Source organism: Melanostigma gelatinosum, assembly GCF_949748355.1.
Source record: "Melanostigma gelatinosum genome assembly, chromosome: 2".
In the NCBI taxonomy this organism is placed as follows: Eukaryota; Metazoa; Chordata; class Actinopteri; order Perciformes; family Zoarcidae; genus Melanostigma; species Melanostigma gelatinosum.
Genome location: NC_136635.1, coordinates 1,938,063 through 1,957,114, shown reverse-complemented (window position 1 = coordinate 1,957,114; position 19,052 = coordinate 1,938,063). Strand labels below are relative to the sequence as shown.

Sequence of the window (19,052 nt, the reverse complement as noted above, 5' to 3'; positions counted from 1 at the left end):
CATCACTGGCTTCCTGCCGTTGTTGAATCAGGAAATAAATCCTGTAGCCGTCTGTGTTCACCCAGAGCTCTACGATACCTCATATCAACAGAGACCGGACCAAACTATGCGTATACATGTGTGTGTGTAAAACATACGGTACAAACAATGAATAGACGCTGCCGTATTTACGTCTACGTGACGATATTGAGTGCTGGTGGAGCTGCTACGATGTTAGCATAGCCTAGCACCGATCCATCAGAGCTCCATTGAGAAGACCAGTAACCTACAAATCGGCATCATTATGTAGTTATTTCGGAGTCCCTTTTTGTCGGAGAAGACAAGTACAAATCGGCATCATTATGTAGTTATTTCGGAGTCCCATTTTGTCGGTTTATTGCCGTTGAATCACAGCCAAATCTGTTTATTTTGTGTTCCTACAGCTGTAGTAAACAGCGACCGGTGGCTTGCTAGACAGTGAATACAGCTCGATACAATCCACGGAGCTCCTCTGAACAATATTATGAACCAGACATGACGGCGTTTGGCATTCCGATGTTTGAGGGACTTCCACAACACGTACAAAACACGTACAAACACGTCCTTATTCCTTTCACGGTTGACAGCGGAAAGAAATGGCGGCCAGGTGAACGGCTTCCAGGACGATAAACCACGCCCCCTCTCCGGCGCTACGAGATTTTGGGCGTTTGGTGTGAACACGACCGGCGGCGCGTTGGACGCGATTGTGCAGTGCGTTGGACGCTTTTTTGCAGTGCGTCAAAAAAATCAACGCGACCGGAATGACTGTATGAGAGAGACACAGAGAGAGAGAGGGAGAGGAGTGTATGTGCGCGTGTGTCTGTGAGTCTGTGTGTTTATCAACATCACTAATTGGCTCAATCGCGAACACCTGTGTGCCTGAAGCCATTTGAAAATATTCTCCATAGAGATCCTATTGAAAATAAAAAGCTTAATAATTCAAAATGTTTAAAGGTTAGAAATATGAAAAGTCATAGCAGACGTCTGGTGAAAGCTGAACATTTTAATAGTTGAACGGTTTCTGTAGCTTAAAAATGAAGGAGGAGAAGCGGTGCGACGGAAGAAATAGAAGAAGTTGAATAAAGATTCGAAGAACAATAGTTGGAATGTTTATTGTTGGAATGCTTAACAGCATTCCAACAATAAAGAAACAGGATAACAATAGTTGGAATGCTTAACAGCATTCCAACAATAAAGATTCGAAGAACAATAGTTGGAATGCTTAACAGCATTCCAACAATTAGTTCAGTACATCAAATACATTCACTTCATTTATTTTCCATAAGCCTGATTCATGCGTTTCATCATTATTTTATGTCTTACACTAAATATGAAACTTTTAACCCCCCCCCCCCCCCCCATTTTTCTGTTGACATATTCACTGTTCATGTTGGAATGATTCAAATTGCGTTTTTTCTCATGAAACTGCTTTTACACTAAACATATTAGAATCAGGGCTTTTCTCTCAAGTTCCCATAAGGCTTATCAGTAACTTGATTTTGCTTAGTCATTCACCAGGCTGGTTTGCTTTAACTTCCAAAGAGGCAGTATGAGGGTGGATACTATAGGCAGCATGTGATTGGCTCTGCAGTGGGAGGCGGGCCTGTCTACAGTCAAACATCTGGAAGAGCTTGCTGCTGCTCATTCACTCAGTAACTCAGTGAGGTTGAGAGGAATACCGCTGCCAAAGTGAAGATGTCCTTCCTAAAAGTAGATGCTTCATCAGAGTTCTCCTTCCACAACCTCCCTTATGGAATATTCTCCACACCTGATCATGTAAGTGCAGTTTGGTTATTTCTTCTGGGTTTGCAAAAAGAAAAAGTGCTGTCAGGTCAGGCACATTGAGGACTTCTGGTCATGGTTTTCAAAATAAAATACTCACATAACTGTGGGTCTATGAGGAAAAAAAGGATCTGAGCCTGCTGAAGTGTACTGAGGGAGAGGATGTGTGTTGAGTGTGGCAGCTGAGAGTGCACTGACAATCCTGGACCTTTCCACTCTCATCATGAAACATGAACATGAATCATGAAAGTGCTTGGCTTGCTGGATGAGACATTGTAGATTGAAAGAACCACTTGATAGATGTAGGGTAGTGGCGTGTGGATCATTACGTCAGTGACTTTTGTTTTCCCAGCCCAAACGGCGCGTTGGTGTTGCCATTGGAGACCAGATTCTGGACCTCAGTGTGATTATGTCTTTGTTTCGAGGACCTGTGATTTCCAAACATCGGGATGTGTTTGAGCAGGTAAATTTAATCCCTAATAATAATAATCAGAGAAGATGCAACATAAATCAGCTGAGCTCTCTACCTGACATGAATCAGATGTACTGCATGTGAAAAATCATGGTATCATACTGACACCACGGTAAGTCCAGTTAGTCGATAATGTTCCTTAATTAGCTCTTGCTTTACCAGATACATTAATATGATGCTTACACATTCATGCTGTATTAATGAATATAATATTATAGGAAAATACAGCCAAGATCAGTATGTATAATCAGTATTTTGGTACTGTTACTTTGTTGATTTCCAGTTCTACTCCCCAAGTCAAATTATACATGCAGAATGCTTTCTTGTAAAGGAGTATTGCCATATGGCACCTTATACTTAAGTACAGGATCTGAGGACTTCTTCTACTGTTACCAGCAGCTGTTTGAGTTTGAATTGGTGTTGGACCTGCTCTCTCACACACCCTTTCACTCAATCCCCACACAGGAAAACCCTTGAACCTGAACAAATGTGGCAGTAACATTAATGCAGGACTCCACTAAAAGTCCTATCATACTGTAGATTTTGCATTCTAAAAGTAAGTCAAGTGATTATAGGATGGGCTGCTTTCTGTATCACATCTGACTTGTTATCTGTGTCCCCCTACAAGTCCACACTGAATGCTTTCATGGCTCTTGGTTATGAGGCCTGGAGGGAGGCCAGGAGGACCTTGCAGGGGTTGCTGTCAGCCAATGAGAGCACACTGAGAGATGATGTCAGCCTTCGGAGCAGGTCAGTCTGTGGATGTAGAAGTCTCCTTACAGGCTTAAACAGCCTTCATCACTGAGTGGTTACCATATGTGATGAAAGTTAAATATGAAAGTTAAAATTGTCATCCTACACTATAGTGGAGAGCTCCAGGTCTGTGGTCTTCATCTTTATTTCAGAAACATGTCAATGAACTGTATTGTTCTGGGAAATGGTTCATTGTAGAGTGGAAACCCAGCTGTATATTCTATATATATTCTATAATGCTTATTAGCGGGCAGAATCTTGGTTCCTTTTTTGCGACGGCTTATTTCACCAGTGATTGTTGTCTTTCTGTTCTTTGTCTCTGCAGAGCATTCGTCCATCAGAGCACAGCCACCATGCACCTTCCTGCAGACATTGGTGAGCCTGTCCTGTTAGAGATGTGACGTCCCCTTTAGCATCACTTCTATCTGTTGCTGTCCCCTCACACATCCGGAGTCATGCGTTTGAAGTTAAAGACTTAGCTCACTTTCTTGTTTTCTCGTTTTTAAAGTACACTAAAATAGTAGATCTAATCTAAATACAGAAAACAACATTTTGTTAAATGGACTTGAGGTACATCAGCACCAGGGGGCGCTGTTTAACAACACATTACATTTCTAGCAACACTCGGCTCATCCAGTCAGGTTCATGCTGATAGACCTCACTAATAACAGAAGGGTATGTGAATCTTACAGCCTTTTCCTCTCATGAACTGTCTTATCTGTCTTTCAAAGGCGATTACACCGACTTCTACTCCTCCAGAGACCACGCCACCAACGTCGGCACCATGTTCCGGGGGAAGGAGAATGCTCTGATGCCAAACTGGTACACTATCAATCGAACCAGCAGACACTAACAGCTGCTGGTAGAATAAAAAAAGGCCTTGATATATTCCCATATATTGAAAGAGAGCTTGAAACGAATTGTTCCAGGCTCTCTGCAACAGTCATATGTGGAGGGACACTATGAGGTTTCTCTCATTGATTTGGGCCCCAGAACATCAGTGTGCATTTAAACAGTGCAGCAAGCCTCAGTCACACAGCACAGACAGCCTTCATTTGTTCTCGGCCCTCATGAGAGGAATGCTAAGGCGGCTCGGACCCACTGCCCTTTGGTTAAGCAGGTGATTGGCAGGCTGTTCTTGGAACTCAAATTTCAGGGTTCAGGATACGTTTTAGCAATAATTCTTTGAAGATGGAAACAATCTTTTTGAATCTGTGTAATATAGATTAGGAGACCGGACCACTACATGTCTATTACTGTGGCTTCTTCAAGTTTTTTTATCAAATCATATTTGTTACCCTCAGCAGAGGTTTCATGGCAGAGAGTGATCAAAACAAACAAACACAGCAATGTATTGAACTCCTTGTGTCTGTCTTTAACTCAAAGCTGTCATCACTGTGGCATTTCTGCACTTCACTTCCCAGAGACCACCTGGGCAGTACTGAGACACTTTACGTGCTCATTATCTTTGTAATGTAACTGAGTTGAATGGGTTTACCAAGGACCCTGCATCCATTATACATGCTTGTCTGCTCTAATCATAACGTAAATACCACTTTCAGAGACATTATCAACATACACAATGTACTGAGAATAAGCGGTGTACGTTCTGTGGTCCCTGTTCAGGCTTCAGTGTTGTGTTTTGCAGGTTGAGGCTTCCAGTGGGATACCATGGTCGAGCATCATCAGTGGTTGTTTCTGGGACCCCCATCCGCCGCCCCTCAGGCCAGATGAGACCTGACCAGAGTAACATCCTTACATTCCCCTCTGTACACAGGTACATAGAGTTGAACCTCTCACAGCTGATGATAACTATGCTTGCCTTTTTCTTTCTCCTAGCAAAACCTCCTGTGTTTGGCCCGTCTAAGCAGTTGGACATTGAGCTGGAGATGGTGATTACAGTGTTTACTTAATCGAATCACCAGCATGTTTATAATATTATATTTATGTTGAAAGTTGTCTGGGAAAAATGCCAGACTTGCTTGTCTCTTATGCTTTTTACCAGTCTGTGTGATATTTAATATGCTGTTCTATCTGTTCTTCACTCTGATTAGGCCTTCTTTGTTGGAGGGGGGAATCAGCTCGGGGAGCCCATTCCCATTGAGAAAGCCCATGAACACATCTTTGGCATGGTACTCATGAATGACTGGAGTGGTAAGACATCACACCAACATCCTCCTTATGTGCTTGTAGATGGTTTTATTTTATTATGACAAACAGCTCTTATTAGCAGTGGCATTTCACTTAGAAGCACACTTGTTCCTTAATTTAGCTCTGCATTGTAAATGTTGATGCCACTTCAGATTTAGTTTGATGGAAATGGATTTAGATTAAATGGCAGAGTCAGTCCTCATCAAAACATGAGTGGGTTTATGTATTATTGATTCAGCTGTAAATCTCTGGAGAGGACATGCATGGTGAGATTGCCCTGTGACTATTATTCTCTCCAATATTCCTCTTTACTCCGACATCAGTCATCCTGCAGCCTGCTAAAAACGTTCCTCCGTCTCTGCCAGCAGAAATCAATTCTAACAAATGTGAATTATACCCTCAGACCCAAACCCAAATTGTACTTTGGGTTGTTCTCCTATGTTTCCTGTTCCTTGATATCAAGTACTATGATGATGACAAATATACTGTGAAATTCTGCTTAAAAAGGTGTGAGAGCAGTAACACCAGGAGGCTGAAAACAGATTTGTAGTTAATGCAGGGTTACAGCTGCAGTCTGATTAAACAGCTCTCCTTGCTATTCCAGTTCTTGGCGACTTGTCTTCAGGTTGCACTGGAGTTATACATAAATAGACCTCTGGGTCTGAACAGTGAAGCCAATGCTTCATGTGTTAAAGCTGCATTCTCTCTAGTGTCCACCAGGGGGCGACTCCTCTGGTTGTATAGAAGTCTATAGAAAATGACTCTACTTCTCTCTTGATTTATTACCTCAGTAAACATTGTAAACATGAGTTTATGGTCTCAATCTCTAGTTTCAAGTCTTCTTCAATACAGCATGATGTTCATTTAGTACATTATGGTCCATTTAGAGTCACACAGACCATAAAGCAGGGGATGCTTTAGGGCGGGGCTACACGCTGATTGACAGGTCGCGTTGTCCGGTCTGGGAGTTGTCCGATTTTGCACAAGCATTAACTGCTAAAACTCACATCAAACCCTCAACTGAGGCCCCTCACTTAATGATCTGTTTAACTTTACAAGCAAATCCAAATATATCAAACCTCAATAAAATTATACATCTAAAAAAATGAAGTTTATTTATGTATTGCATTCATAGTGGTGCACAAATATTTTTAGATTTTTTTATGTATCAAAGGATTGAGATAACTGAAGAGCCTTTTTGCTGCATAAGTCTATATACCCAGGACCTTTGATTTAACTGTCAGAATGGTATGTGGGGAAATAGTAGATATGGTGAACATGTCAGGACAATAATCATCTTTAAACATTCTCTGATTGGGCTAATTTCTACTGGTCCGTGACACATTCTAGTGGAATTAAATTGAGTGAATCTCAATTTGCCTTGGACCTTCTCTGAAAACTCTACTCTGGATCCACTTGCATCATTTGCCTGCCGTCTGTGAGGAACAGGGGATCTGTGAAGTCAGCTGTGGATTGATTTGATGCTGGCTTTGTCGTAGAGTCTGCCTGAGAGCAGTGACGGCTCAGAGCTCATGCACAGAGAGAGCAGACATGTGAAACAACTGGAAGACTGTTACTTAAGATGAAGTTTTGCTGAGGTGAATTACTGGTGTGCAAAACTTGACCAGAAACTTTGAATTTTCACAGACTGAATTCTATCAGATTTATTTTTGGATCTTCAGAACGCACCGGTCCAAGGGCCATGCCATAGGGCCTGTTTCTATCAGTGTTCAGTGAAAAACCTTAAGTTTTAATTCTACTGACAATCTGAAAAGTACAAAACACATTACTTTTGACTTAGAAATACAGAGCGGTCTCTAAAAGCTAGCTTGTTTATCCTGGATGTCTGCTGCACACAAACACAGGAGAACATACAGTACATCTTCTGAAGCATGTTTTAGAATGCGTGTAATCTATCATTGGTTAGGATCAGTTATATATTGTCTAAAACAGTTTAAATAAAACAAGTTGTCTCATGCTTGGACTGTACAAGTAGATGTCTACTCTGAGCAGCAGCAACATAAATCCCCCCGTGGAGTCCAAACACTGGTGGAGGCTGATGAAGTGATGAAGATGGGCAGTGATGGGGAGGTGGAGGGGCGTGTGGAACAGCAGCATGAGCTTACAGAGAGAGGACCTAATTTAAGCAAGATGATAGGCTAACAATGTAGGGTTGGCTAGAAGAGACCAGCTGATCAGCTGATATGAGTGACAGCCTCAAACAATGACAGCAAGGGTGTTATGAGAACGCTTGAGATGACCGAATGGCAGATGCACAATAACTACATCAGCTACCATTAGTCCGCATAAGCTACTGGTCATACCAGACCGAGTTGGGCTGCAGCAGAAAAAAAAAGAGTATGTTAAGTTTAGGAAGGGCATGTTTTATTGCTAACAAGTTCATCTTTATATCTTCTTATCTCCACTAAGAGAAAGAATGTGTTCTTTCTGCTGTCAAAGTTTGCTGTTTTGCCTTTGAAATGTTCTCCAGCACACATTCTCCACACTCACCATCTCAACCACAGCCCATCATGCTCGTGCTGTGACGGATACGTCTGTTCAGAAGGCGTCAGTTTTAATTCTTCTCACCACAGCACAGTGTGAGAGATTTCTCAGTCTGTGACATTTCTGCTGAATGTGCAGCTTGAAAGGGAACTGGCATAGCTTTCATTTAGTGCTTACTGAAGCCCTCAGGACACCCGAGTTCACCACGAGCTCTCTGAACATTTGCCATCCTGTCATATCATAGAAATGCACCTGAAGTTAAATGCCCCCCTTTCTTCTTCTTCCCTCTGTTCTCAATGGTGCACAGTGGCTTAATTGAAAAGTAATTTGTAAAAGGCTCACAGTGGGAGAGGGAAGGCATCGGCCAATGAGCCGTGTCCATGTGAGGACAGAGACAGACGGATACTAAGAGCAGACTGACAGTGAAGCTCTTTCAGTGCAAGATTATCTCACTTCTGCTTCATCAGCTTCACAGTGGAGGACCCCTATGGGATCCCAGGTGTGGGCGTTTACTGGTATTGTGTGCAACATTGCATTGCTGTGAGGTGTGTCCCAATCCCATGCTAACAGTTGAACAAGGGCTGCATACCATTAGCAGACAATGAACCCCAGGGTAGGGACGTGTAACGCCTCTTAGCGGCTGCTAACAGCTAACTAGCTCTTCCGGCTCTGTTGTAGTCGGCACTCGGTTCACTTTGTAAGCTATAGTTATTGTGGCTATTGTGAATTACCCTACCCAGGTGTGCAAATCAATAGAGGAACAATTCGGAATGTGTAGCGGAAACAAGAGTCCAAACGAAAGCACTTGTCGATCACTTGCAGCCCCCACCTGCCAGTTAAGAGTAGTGAGGAGTCAGCAGTCAATGACGGTATAAAACTGTCAAAGAAATATGCTTTCACACGAAAAGTGTGAATCACCACAAGCACTTCAGCACACAGTCATAAGGCATGATGGGTCCAGCCGTATGCAATATTAGTATGGACAGACAGACACAAAGATGCGCACACACATACTCACGCATGAATACTGAGTACATAATCCAATGGTGGAAAGAAAACTATCAGCGACCTCATGCAGAGGCTCTGGGTTCGGGGACCCCTGAGCCCTTGGGCCCCTGGGCTTGAGGCCTGCTCTCACCTGGAAGCTATGTGGTCAATTCAAATCACCTGGGGGCTTTGACTCCACATTAAATGGAGAAGTTATTGGTGTCACTCCCTACTCAGTGTTGTGCTACACTGACTGCCTCGTTGTGCACGGTGACCAAGTCAGAGCCTAGACACTAAACATCAATGATCTGCATATTTGCTCAACTGTTGTCCCTCTGTGAGCAGCTCCTACACTTCTTTGTGCATTACATTGTGGGGAAATAGAGTAAATCGATGGCACATTAATTCTTTTGCCTCGAGTACTTTTGAACTTCTTGCATTGAACACAGGGACTGTACTCTGTATACAGATTTAAGGACAAAACCATACTGTGAAAATGAGGTGTTCATTATAAAATATATAACCTGTATATAATCCTGGAACAAATGAAACATCAGCAGACAGGCCTTGCAGCGACCCACACATTAAATATGTCATTATGTGCTATGACTTGATCTCAGCCATTTAAAACACCATGAATGCTACTAGGCAATGCTTTACAATGGATTCCAGAGGGAAGATCAGACTGGTGGTACAGTTCACAGGCTAACCATGTCATCCAAAGCATTTCATTTGATAACATTGTTGAACTACTCTTCCATCCACCACGCAGTTTTACAAAGTCGAAGGTATAATAATGGGATATTATTTTGGTGTGTGCAGGATGTGATGATGTCTGTTTTTGCTGACTGTTTAATGTCATTTATTAGTGTATGTTGTGTATGATGTCAAGGCATCAGCAGATAGAAATATTGGCCAAGAGAATTTCCACATCTGCTACTTTATACTTCTATTCCACCATATTACCAAGTCACTTCAGTCTGCCAGTGCAGGGAGAATGGTTCAGCCTTTTCTGGAAGTCTGTTTGTTTCCAGTATTTTCTAAAATCAAGTTTCAGTTTTCATCATTCTAATGAAGCAACGTTACGTTCTTGCTTCATTTCACAGGTTCATTTGAATGAACAACAGGCTAACTTTTACTGCAGATTTTTTCCCCAAAAATAAAGTTTTTCAGCGGGTTTCACTCTTAAGTTCTGTTTTCATCTCTGATAGGAGGGACAGGGTTCTTTATGGGGCGTTAGCAGATCAACAGTACCTGCCACATATATCATCTGAAAGCTGTCTAGTCATAAATCTGTAATAAGCAGTGTTTCGATTAGGCTCCTGTTTTGCCTCCAAGAAGGTCTCTGACTGAAAGTTTGCTTTATTCAATTATTTTTGCACAGATTTGAGTGTGCAGATGCATTTTCTCATTGAGCTTGTTAAGGCACCTATTCAAAAGTTGAAAGTTTAGAATGCATATACCGGGTTAGAACATTATATGATGGAAGTATATGATGGCTATTCCAACACTCTATTATGTCTCATAAGTTGTTTCAGCAAGTTTTGGGGAAATAATATTTTTTTCACAGATTTGGTGCCAAATTTCAAAGTGATCGAATTTCCCTCCAAAATACCTCATTAAGACACCAAGACCCTGAGGAACACCATGCTGTCATTATCTGAAACATTTGACATTTCTCAGTAACTTTTGTTTTGAAAACTGCCAAAATATGAAATGACACTATAAATAATAGTTGACACTTTTTTAATAAAGGGGAAGCTCAGCGACAGCAATAGCAGACTATTTATTATGAATTAACGAATTACAACAATGAATCAGAGAAATGATAGAAGATGAAAATAACCCTTCCGAACCAACAGAGAGAATTATGCCCTGAAATACACTTAAGCATCAAATAGTATGCAAGAAAAGTACCCTCAAGGTTCCCCTTCTGTTCAGCTATGAGCCTGTTACTATGAACTGCCATGTTGGAACTAAATAGATGTGGCTGTTAGGTTTGCCTTGACATTTAAAAGGAAAATAAAATGTGTTTTTAATCCTGTCTTTACTATATAAACCACTATATACCAGTTTTAACCAGATTTATTTTTAAATAAATGTCTTCTAGCATCATGGAATCCTTTGTGTCTGCAACATAATGGAAAACACGAGTCGAAGAGCTTACACATATTCACCTTCTGCTTGCTGAGCAGAACGGTTCAGGTCACAACAGTCCCTGCTCTCCTGGTAGTTTCTTTAAACTTGTTGGACTCCCTGTTATTGCCCAACAGTATCTAACAACTACCTGCATACTTATGCAGTATTATCTATGTCTACTCTCAGCCAGGGACATCCAGGCGTGGGAGTATGTTCCTCTCGGTCCTTTCCTGGGGAAGAACTTCGGGACAACTATCTCACCCTGGGTCATCCCAATGGAGGCGCTGTTACCCTTTGCAGAGCCCAACCCCATCCAGGTTAGTTCAGGGCTCACAACGTACGCCAGTAAAGAGCAGCATCCAACAGTGACCCCCTATTCCAAATCACTATGTTCAATTCTGGAGTGACTTGAGTCACCAGACCATGATCCAGAAGCCCTGAGGTGATGCCATTCAGGAACTTAGACACATTTTCCTGCAAAAACCTATTTTTAATCTCTTCTTAAGTTTTGTCTCCCTCATTTATAGTTTTGGTGTGTGTGTGTGTGTGTGTGTGGACATTAGAGCCTCCTCCTCATTTGTTTCCTGTTCATTTTGCTTCTGTACCCTCCCCCCTCTCTGCAGGACCCAGAGCCCCTCCCCTACCTTCAGCACCCTGACGCTTACGCTCTCAACATTAACCTGTTCGTGTCACTTAAAGGTATTGTTCACAGAGTGGCCTCATCCAGTCAACTAACACACACAGCAGGAAAAGCCCTGAGGTGATCTATGGTAATAGTGAGCCATTAAAGGCTTTTTATGTCTCCCTCCCCCATTCTCTCTCTCTCTCTCTCGCTCTCTCTCTCTCGCCTCTCTCTCTCTCTCTCTCTCTCGCTCTCGCTCTCTCTCGCTCTCTCTCGCTCTCTCTCTACTCTCTCTCTCTACTCTCTCTCTCGCTCTCTCTCGCTCTCTCTCTACTCTCTCTCTCTACTCTCTCTCTCTACTCTCTCTCTCTCTCTCTCTACTCTCTCTCTCTCTCTCTCTCTCTCTCGCTCTCTCTCTACTCTCTCTCTCTGCTCTCTCTCTACTCTCTCTCTCTACTCTCTCTCTCTACTCTCTCTCTCTACTCTCTCTCTCTACTCTCTCTCTCTACTCTCTCTCTCTCGCGCTCTCTCGCTCTCTCTCTACTCTCTCTACTCTCTCGCGCTCTCTCTCCCTCTCTCCCTCTCTCTCTCTCTCTCTCCCTCTCTCTCTCGCTCTCTCGCTCTCTCTCTCGCTCTCTCTCGCTCTCGCTCTCTCTACTTTGTCATGAACCTAATGCTCAGACACACTGTGTTACAAGCAGGGATGTGAAGGAGTTTATCTTCCCTATCGATTAACAGTTTTCTATAAAAATGTATCGTGTTATGTTAAAGTACTTTGGTTGGGCTACTATCTCAAAGAACAACCATGTTCATGTTTTATAATGTTCATAGTTTGTCTTGTAATGATCTCCGACTGAATCAGAGGTGTACGAATTATTCTGCTCTTTTGCGAAAGTGAAAGTAGCAGCACAGAGGTTTAAACACTGCAATGTCATCAGCAACATGTACGTCTGCAGTACAAGTACTCATGGAGCAGCGTCTCTGTGCTCTTTTATTAAATATCATTTGATTGTTGCTTCTGATGATTATATTGTTGTCATATTGTAGCTGGTACATTTACCATCAGTGTTAGCTATGATCCACTGTGTGTGTCAGAAGGACTACAGAGTTTAAAGTGAACGTGTGTTTCAATATGTCACCTTTTTCTGTTTGCTCTTTCAGGACAAGGCATGTCAGAGGCAGCAACCATCTGCAAGTCAAACTTTAAGGTAGCGACCTTGTGTGCTGAGTCACTGTGGTCACTGTGCTACATTATGTCAACAGTAAATAATACAGCATGGAGGGTGGTTTCAACATCATACATGTCAATCACATAGGCTACATCCACACTGTAAGTCTTAAGTATGATTAATGCTTGCTACATTCGTGAGGGTCGCGAGTGTCTGTGCACATCCAACATTTTCTAACTACGCATTCACAGATGTGCAGAGGTAATGGATTTTTATTTATAGAGTGCTTTTCACAGACATAATATCACAAAGTGCTTAACAGAGCAGACATTTAAAAGCATAAAAAACACAATGTGACCCTCGGGTCAATAAATTATATACACAGAGAAAAATAAAAAAAAAAATAAAAAAAAATAAAAAAAAAAATAAAAATGTAAAACATATTTTAAGAGCAGGTCTAGGACATGGGTTTACTTTTACACAAACGCCAGCCTAAACAGGTGGGTTTTGAGCTGGCTTTTAAAAGTATTCACAGTATCTGCGAGGCGCAGAGTTGCAGGCAGAGCATTCCAGAGGGGCCACTGCCTCAAAGGCTCGGTCACCACGGCTCTTACATCGTGTGCGTGGGACTGACAGAAGACCTAGAGCGTTTGACCTGAGAGTTTGACCTGAGGATCGATTCAGACGGTTCCACATCTGCTCATGTCTGTTTGGCTGTTTGCAAATCAGACCTGTATATGATGTAGCACCAAATATGAAAGTGCCCCAAAACAGAATTGAAAACATCAAATTCCATGAGATTTGTGCATTTCACACTGTTATGAAAAACAATAATTTGAGTCACCAATGCGCAAAAAAGAAATCTGATTTGGGCCGTTATTGCTTTACATTGCCTGACTTGTTTTGTCAGTCAACTAATGGTTTAATCAACTCATGTCAGTACTGGACAACACTTGAATTTCATGTTTAAATCTAGGCACTGCAAACAGATAACAATTAGAAAACAAATCTATAAAATAAACATATTTATCCATCCATCCATTTTCTTCCGCTTATCCGGGTCCGGGTCGCGGGGCAGCAGGCTTAGGAGGGTGTTCCAGACGCCCCTCTCCCCAGCAATGCTTTCAGCCCTTTCCGGGGGAACTCCGAATCGTTCCCTGGCCAGACAAGATATGAAATCACTCTGGGTCTACCACCACCTTGAAATCCTGTCCATGAAAATCACAAAGATCGCTTTGGTCAAACAAGGACCGTATGGTTCGTAGCAACGACCCAGGTGCCCCATATTCCTGCAGTACCACCCGTAGAACTCCCAGAGGGACATGGTCGTAGTCCTTTTCCAAGTCCACAAAACACATGTAGACTGGATGGCCAAACTCCCATAACCCCTCCATCAGACCTGCAAGGGTAAAGACCGAGTCCACTGTTCCACAGCCAGGACAGAATCCGCATCGCTCCTCCTGAATCTGATGTTAGACAATCGGTTGGAGCCTCCTTTCCAGGACCCTGGAGTAAACTTTCCCGGGGAGGCTGAGCAGCGTGATATCCCGATAATTGGAGCACAGTCTCCGGTCTCCCTTTTTAAAAATGGGAACTACCACCTGGTCTGACACTTCACAGGCACTGTCCCCAACCTCAGCCACTGAAGAGACGTGTCCTTCAGCATCTGAGGGCAAATCTCATCCACCGCTGGCGCCTTGCCGGTGAGGAGCTTTTTTACCACCTCAACAACCTCTTCCAGCCATATGGATGGATCTTCCCCAAGTCTTCTCTGCCACCTCCATGGAGGACGTGTAGGTCGGGTTCAGGAGTTCCTCAAAGTTTTCCTTCCACCGCTCGACAATATCTCCAGTCCGGGTCCGCAGGTCTCCTCCCCTGCTGAACAGCAAGGATTCAGGAATTTGGTTTCATATATAGATATTGTGCAAGTAAATACACTTTATTTAGAAGTGTTAAGCTTATTTAATTAAACATGCTCAATTGTATTCTTCGCTTTTCTGTCAGTTGTATCATCTATACTCTGAATTAAACTCTGCTTGAGGACCAGTGCATTTTAGTTTGGATGCTGGTCTCCTGTTTGATCCTGGTCCCTCGCTCCTTCCCACCCTGATGATTTTATGACTCCTGAGCTATTTTCAGGACTGTGTAGGCTGAGAAATATTGTCAATTATGTATTATTACAATTATTCCTGGTTAATAAATGACAACACTGTGACCATCGGTATCAAAACACACCCCGTCCATTTTTAACACAAATGTTGTTAGTGCAGACTCCCTCAGAGCTCAAAGCCATCACCAGACTGCAGGCAGGTGGGACCAGCAGTCTCCTTTATGCACATGGTGAACCAGGAGAACCTCCTGCAGTCTGCCTCGCTTCACTCATATTCTACCATTCTTATCTCTGTCTCTAGTACATGTACTGGACCATGAAGCAGCAACTCACCCATCACACAGTCAACGGCTGCAACGTCAGACCTGGAGACCTGCTGGCTTCTGGTACCATTAGTGGACCTGTGAGTGTCTGCATGTACAGTATACTCAGTACTCGATAAATACTAGTTAAGATGGATAATATTTGACCTGTGTATCTTATGTGAATACATATTCCATCACACACGGTACAGGACTGCCCTGAGGCAAAGTAAGTCCCATGTCATGCTTATGTTGTTGAAGTGAGTGCTGAATAATCTGTTAACTGCAACACAGATCTTGAAAATATTGCACAAAATGTTCTTTGTAAGATATCCGGAGCGTTCATACAACATCTATTGTCGATGTACAGATATAGTGAAGAAATTTACTTAAGCATAGAATGAAGTCATTCTCCCTCTCTATGTTAATACAAGCTTCTCTGTGCCTTTTAGTGCACGTACGTGCATGTGAGCGTGCCCCTCTGGTTAGCTCACGGCCGCCGCTCTGCACTGTGCTTTTACGGTACCACGGCGTCGTCTCCGGTTCCTGTTAGCTTTGTCAGCACTGTTGCTGTTGTTTGGACTGTTCATGCTGTTAGCACCGTTAGCTGCTAGCCACTTCCTCAGCTGTCGCCATGTTGACAGCTATGTTGAGGCAATCCCTCAAGCATAGATATTGTCTGAATTTAGAATTTTGAACCTTCAGAAACCCTATGTGAAAAAATGAAAGCTGTGGATTTTGGGGATCTCTGTTTTACCCATAACATGTATATGCTTGTTCTAGGGGTTTGCACATTTCATCCCCTCGCTTTTATATATTTTCATCTCCATTTTCTTTCTAGTGAATATAACTTTGTAATTTCTAGAATTATATTGATGGATATGACCTGGTGACACAAAAAATAAATTACTGCTTTTTCATCAAGCAAATATCTGACTAATTAAAAAGATGCTGAAATCAATTCAATCTGACACACTATAAACACGATAAACTATTGAATCACTTTTTGTGTTGGTTGATGATACATTTTTTGCCATGGGAACATCTATAAAGAAAGCACGTTTGTTTACCTCTGTGATTATGTTTTACGTGCAGTACATTTGCAGTGTACCATGTTTCTGTGTGTACTGCATCTCAACAGGATCCAGAGAGTTTTGGATCCATGCTGGAGCTGTCATGGAGGGGATCTAAGAGCATCGATCTGGGAGGAGGAGAAACCAGAACGTTCTTGAGGGATGGAGACAAAGTCACCATCACAGGTTGGACTGAAACTAAGCACAGCAGCCAGATAAGCACAGAACAGAAGATGCAGTCAGGGCTTTCTGCCAGAAAGGTTTTATTTTTACCCAAACCATATTTTCCTAAACCTAACCAAGTACCTTTGTTGCCAAACCTACGGAGGTTTCTGGCAGAAGGCCCTTTAGGCAAACTTCTCCCATGTGAACCAGATAACTGGATCATTCACTGAAAACATATAAAGTGGTTCTTATCTAAAATTGGCTTTCAAACGATATTATCAATAAGGAAAACGACAACTAACAGCAGGTTGTGCAAGGTTTTTTCATAATTGTTGGTGTAAAATCTACACAATAGGAATAATATTGTATGATAAAAGGGGGAGGTGAGTTGGTTGGGTCAAACAAACACAGGACTTTTACTCAGCCGACCAGTGTTTGTGTTCTGGTGAGCTCAAGAGTTGAGTGATTTTTAATGAACATTCTGTCGCGTAATGTTACGCCACCGAGGCACATGAGTTACGGCATGTTACAAGCTGTCACGGGATGGCAAACCGACAGTAGGGGATGGACCCAAAGCAGACAAACACAGGGAGCAGAAGGACAGTTAACAGTGATTTCATGAAGAAAGCGTCCAAAACAAAACTTGCAAAAATGACAAACAAAACAGGATCAGGAGGACAACTACAGGAGGGATACAAACAGGAAACATAGCAGACCAGCTGACAACCAGCAGCCAAAAGACAGGAATATAAATACACAATCAACTCTTTTCATTAATTAAAACGTGTTTTCGCCAAAAATATTACATCGTATGAACATACTGATCATCATGTCCATGATCACATGTTTGTATTTACAGTAATGTCGCATCTTTTCTTCTGTCTAGGTTACTGTCAAGGAGATGGGTACAGAGTGGGCTTCGGACCCTGCATGGGAACCATTCTCCCTGCCCTGCAACATTGAAACACACTTACTGTTGTTTAAGTGAGCATCCTTCTGTGAAGCATAAATACTGGAAGACACAAATTTACACACCCAAAGTATCTCACCCTGTTTTGATATTCAATAATCCATGAATGAAGACAACTACAAGCAAAAACTCTGCTTACAAACTCATCCTCTCTCACAAAAACAGACACACACATCTATCTCTTAAAATGATGTGTTTCCAGCTTTAATTGATCATTGATGAGCTTTTCGCAGCCCGCTGGTACAGGTGTTCACAGTAATCTTCAACCGTTCCATCACCCAGCCTGTTATTACCGCGTGCTTCAAACTGTCAACAGTGGTCCCTGTCCCAAAGAAACCTCACCCCAGCTGGTAGTGCTGCCAGTAGCTATGACCAATGTTCCCTCTAATTTTTCATGTGTCTGGGCATACACACAAGCTCCCTGAGCACACTGAGGACCACTGTGAGCAACATCAGATGTGCACGCTGTGGCCACACACCAGTATCACACCTGTTCAAAACCTTGGATCATAGCAAGTTACATGGCTTATTAAAAGAATCAAATTACAGCAGCAATTTTCACTAGTTTACTTTTAATATAAGTGATTTGACAAACTTTAAAGGAAAAAGACAAAAATCTTGTTGTTCATGAGATGTGTAGTATGTTTTATGTGAGAGTCCTGCTTGGCCATGGGAAGAGTCTTGCTTTGGCCTGTGTGAGGTCCTGTTGTGGCCTGTGTGAGGGTCCTGTTCTGGAAGAAATGATACATATACACCTTTCAGACATAACATTTTGTTCACATTAAAACATTCACATTTTGCACAATGACGTGTGCTGTAGCTTGTGATACAGTGTAAATTCCTGTAACTCTGTCTGTAAAATATGTAATTACTCAGTTTTTTATTATCATTTCTACTACCCATAAATTATCTAGTAGTAACATAATTTAATGATTAATATCCATAAGTAAAAAATCTTAATAAATGTCACGAGAATATGCACAAATCTGACTTAAATTCTACCTTATTTTTCACGTCTGTCCTTCTCACTTCTCCAATGGTTGTACACTTTGTCCAGGTTGATGGCTTCGTCTGCTTCTTGCTTTGACTTTATGTCGCTGCCCGTTCGTTTCGCCATGATAAGGGGTTAGCATTTGCGTCTCGTAACTCCGCCGCACTGTTGTTAGCTAGCTAACCTGCACGGCGCGAATGGGCAGGGCAATAGTGTCAATGCTATGATTGGCTGCGTAGCGTAAGTGAACCGAATCGTATCATTGGCTGGACACCTGTCACTCACTGAGTTACGTTGCAAAATAGTACAGAAAACAAAATTATTATTATTATTATTATTATTATTATTGGTTTAATTGATTAGATAAGATTAGGACTAATATTAGATATAAATTAATACGTTTATGTTGAATTTTATTTTATGCGCTGCATAGATTTTCTTGTGCGCTGAGAATGTGCGAGCAGTGCGCGATTGCTCAAGTGCGCAGCTTAGAGGGAACATTGGCTATGACCTCAAGTGAGTGATGAAGTGCTTTTAGAGACTTGTCAAAGACTTTCAGACCGTTGCAGTCCCATACCGCTCCAACAGATCCACAGACGAGGCAATAAATCACCTTATCCACACTGCCCTGGCCCACCTCGGCATCAGGATGGGGAATTATGTAGAAAATGCTGACCCAGTGAGGGCCCAGAGACACCTACTTTCACATTCCTATTCACCCAGAACACAAAAAGTTGCTTCCCTTTGCCTTTTAGGTCATGCATATCAGTTTGCCGTCCTATTCTTCAGCCTGTTCCTGGCTCCTCGGATTTTTACAAGATGCAGGAGGGCAGCCTGATTCTG

The 19,052-nt window shown here is 42.3% G+C and overlaps 1 protein-coding gene across 1 annotated transcript; it reads left to right on the top strand.

The window, feature by feature from the left end:
- Positions 1-1,666: 1,666 nt before the first annotated feature.
- On the top strand, positions 1,667-18,248 carry fah (fumarylacetoacetate hydrolase (fumarylacetoacetase)). Its single transcript, XM_079284054.1, has 14 exons — positions 1,667-1,794; positions 2,153-2,263; positions 2,901-3,022; positions 3,351-3,400; positions 3,757-3,847; positions 4,674-4,771; positions 4,865-4,917; positions 5,080-5,179; positions 10,994-11,124; positions 11,431-11,506; positions 12,591-12,637; positions 15,010-15,111; positions 16,152-16,269; positions 17,135-18,248. Exons 1-14 carry the CDS (start codon positions 1,714-1,716, stop codon positions 17,209-17,211), a joined length of 1,257 nt encoding a protein of 418 aa, XP_079140180.1. The 5' UTR covers positions 1,667-1,713; the 3' UTR covers positions 17,212-18,248.
- The last annotated feature ends 804 nt before the right edge of the window (positions 18,249-19,052 follow it).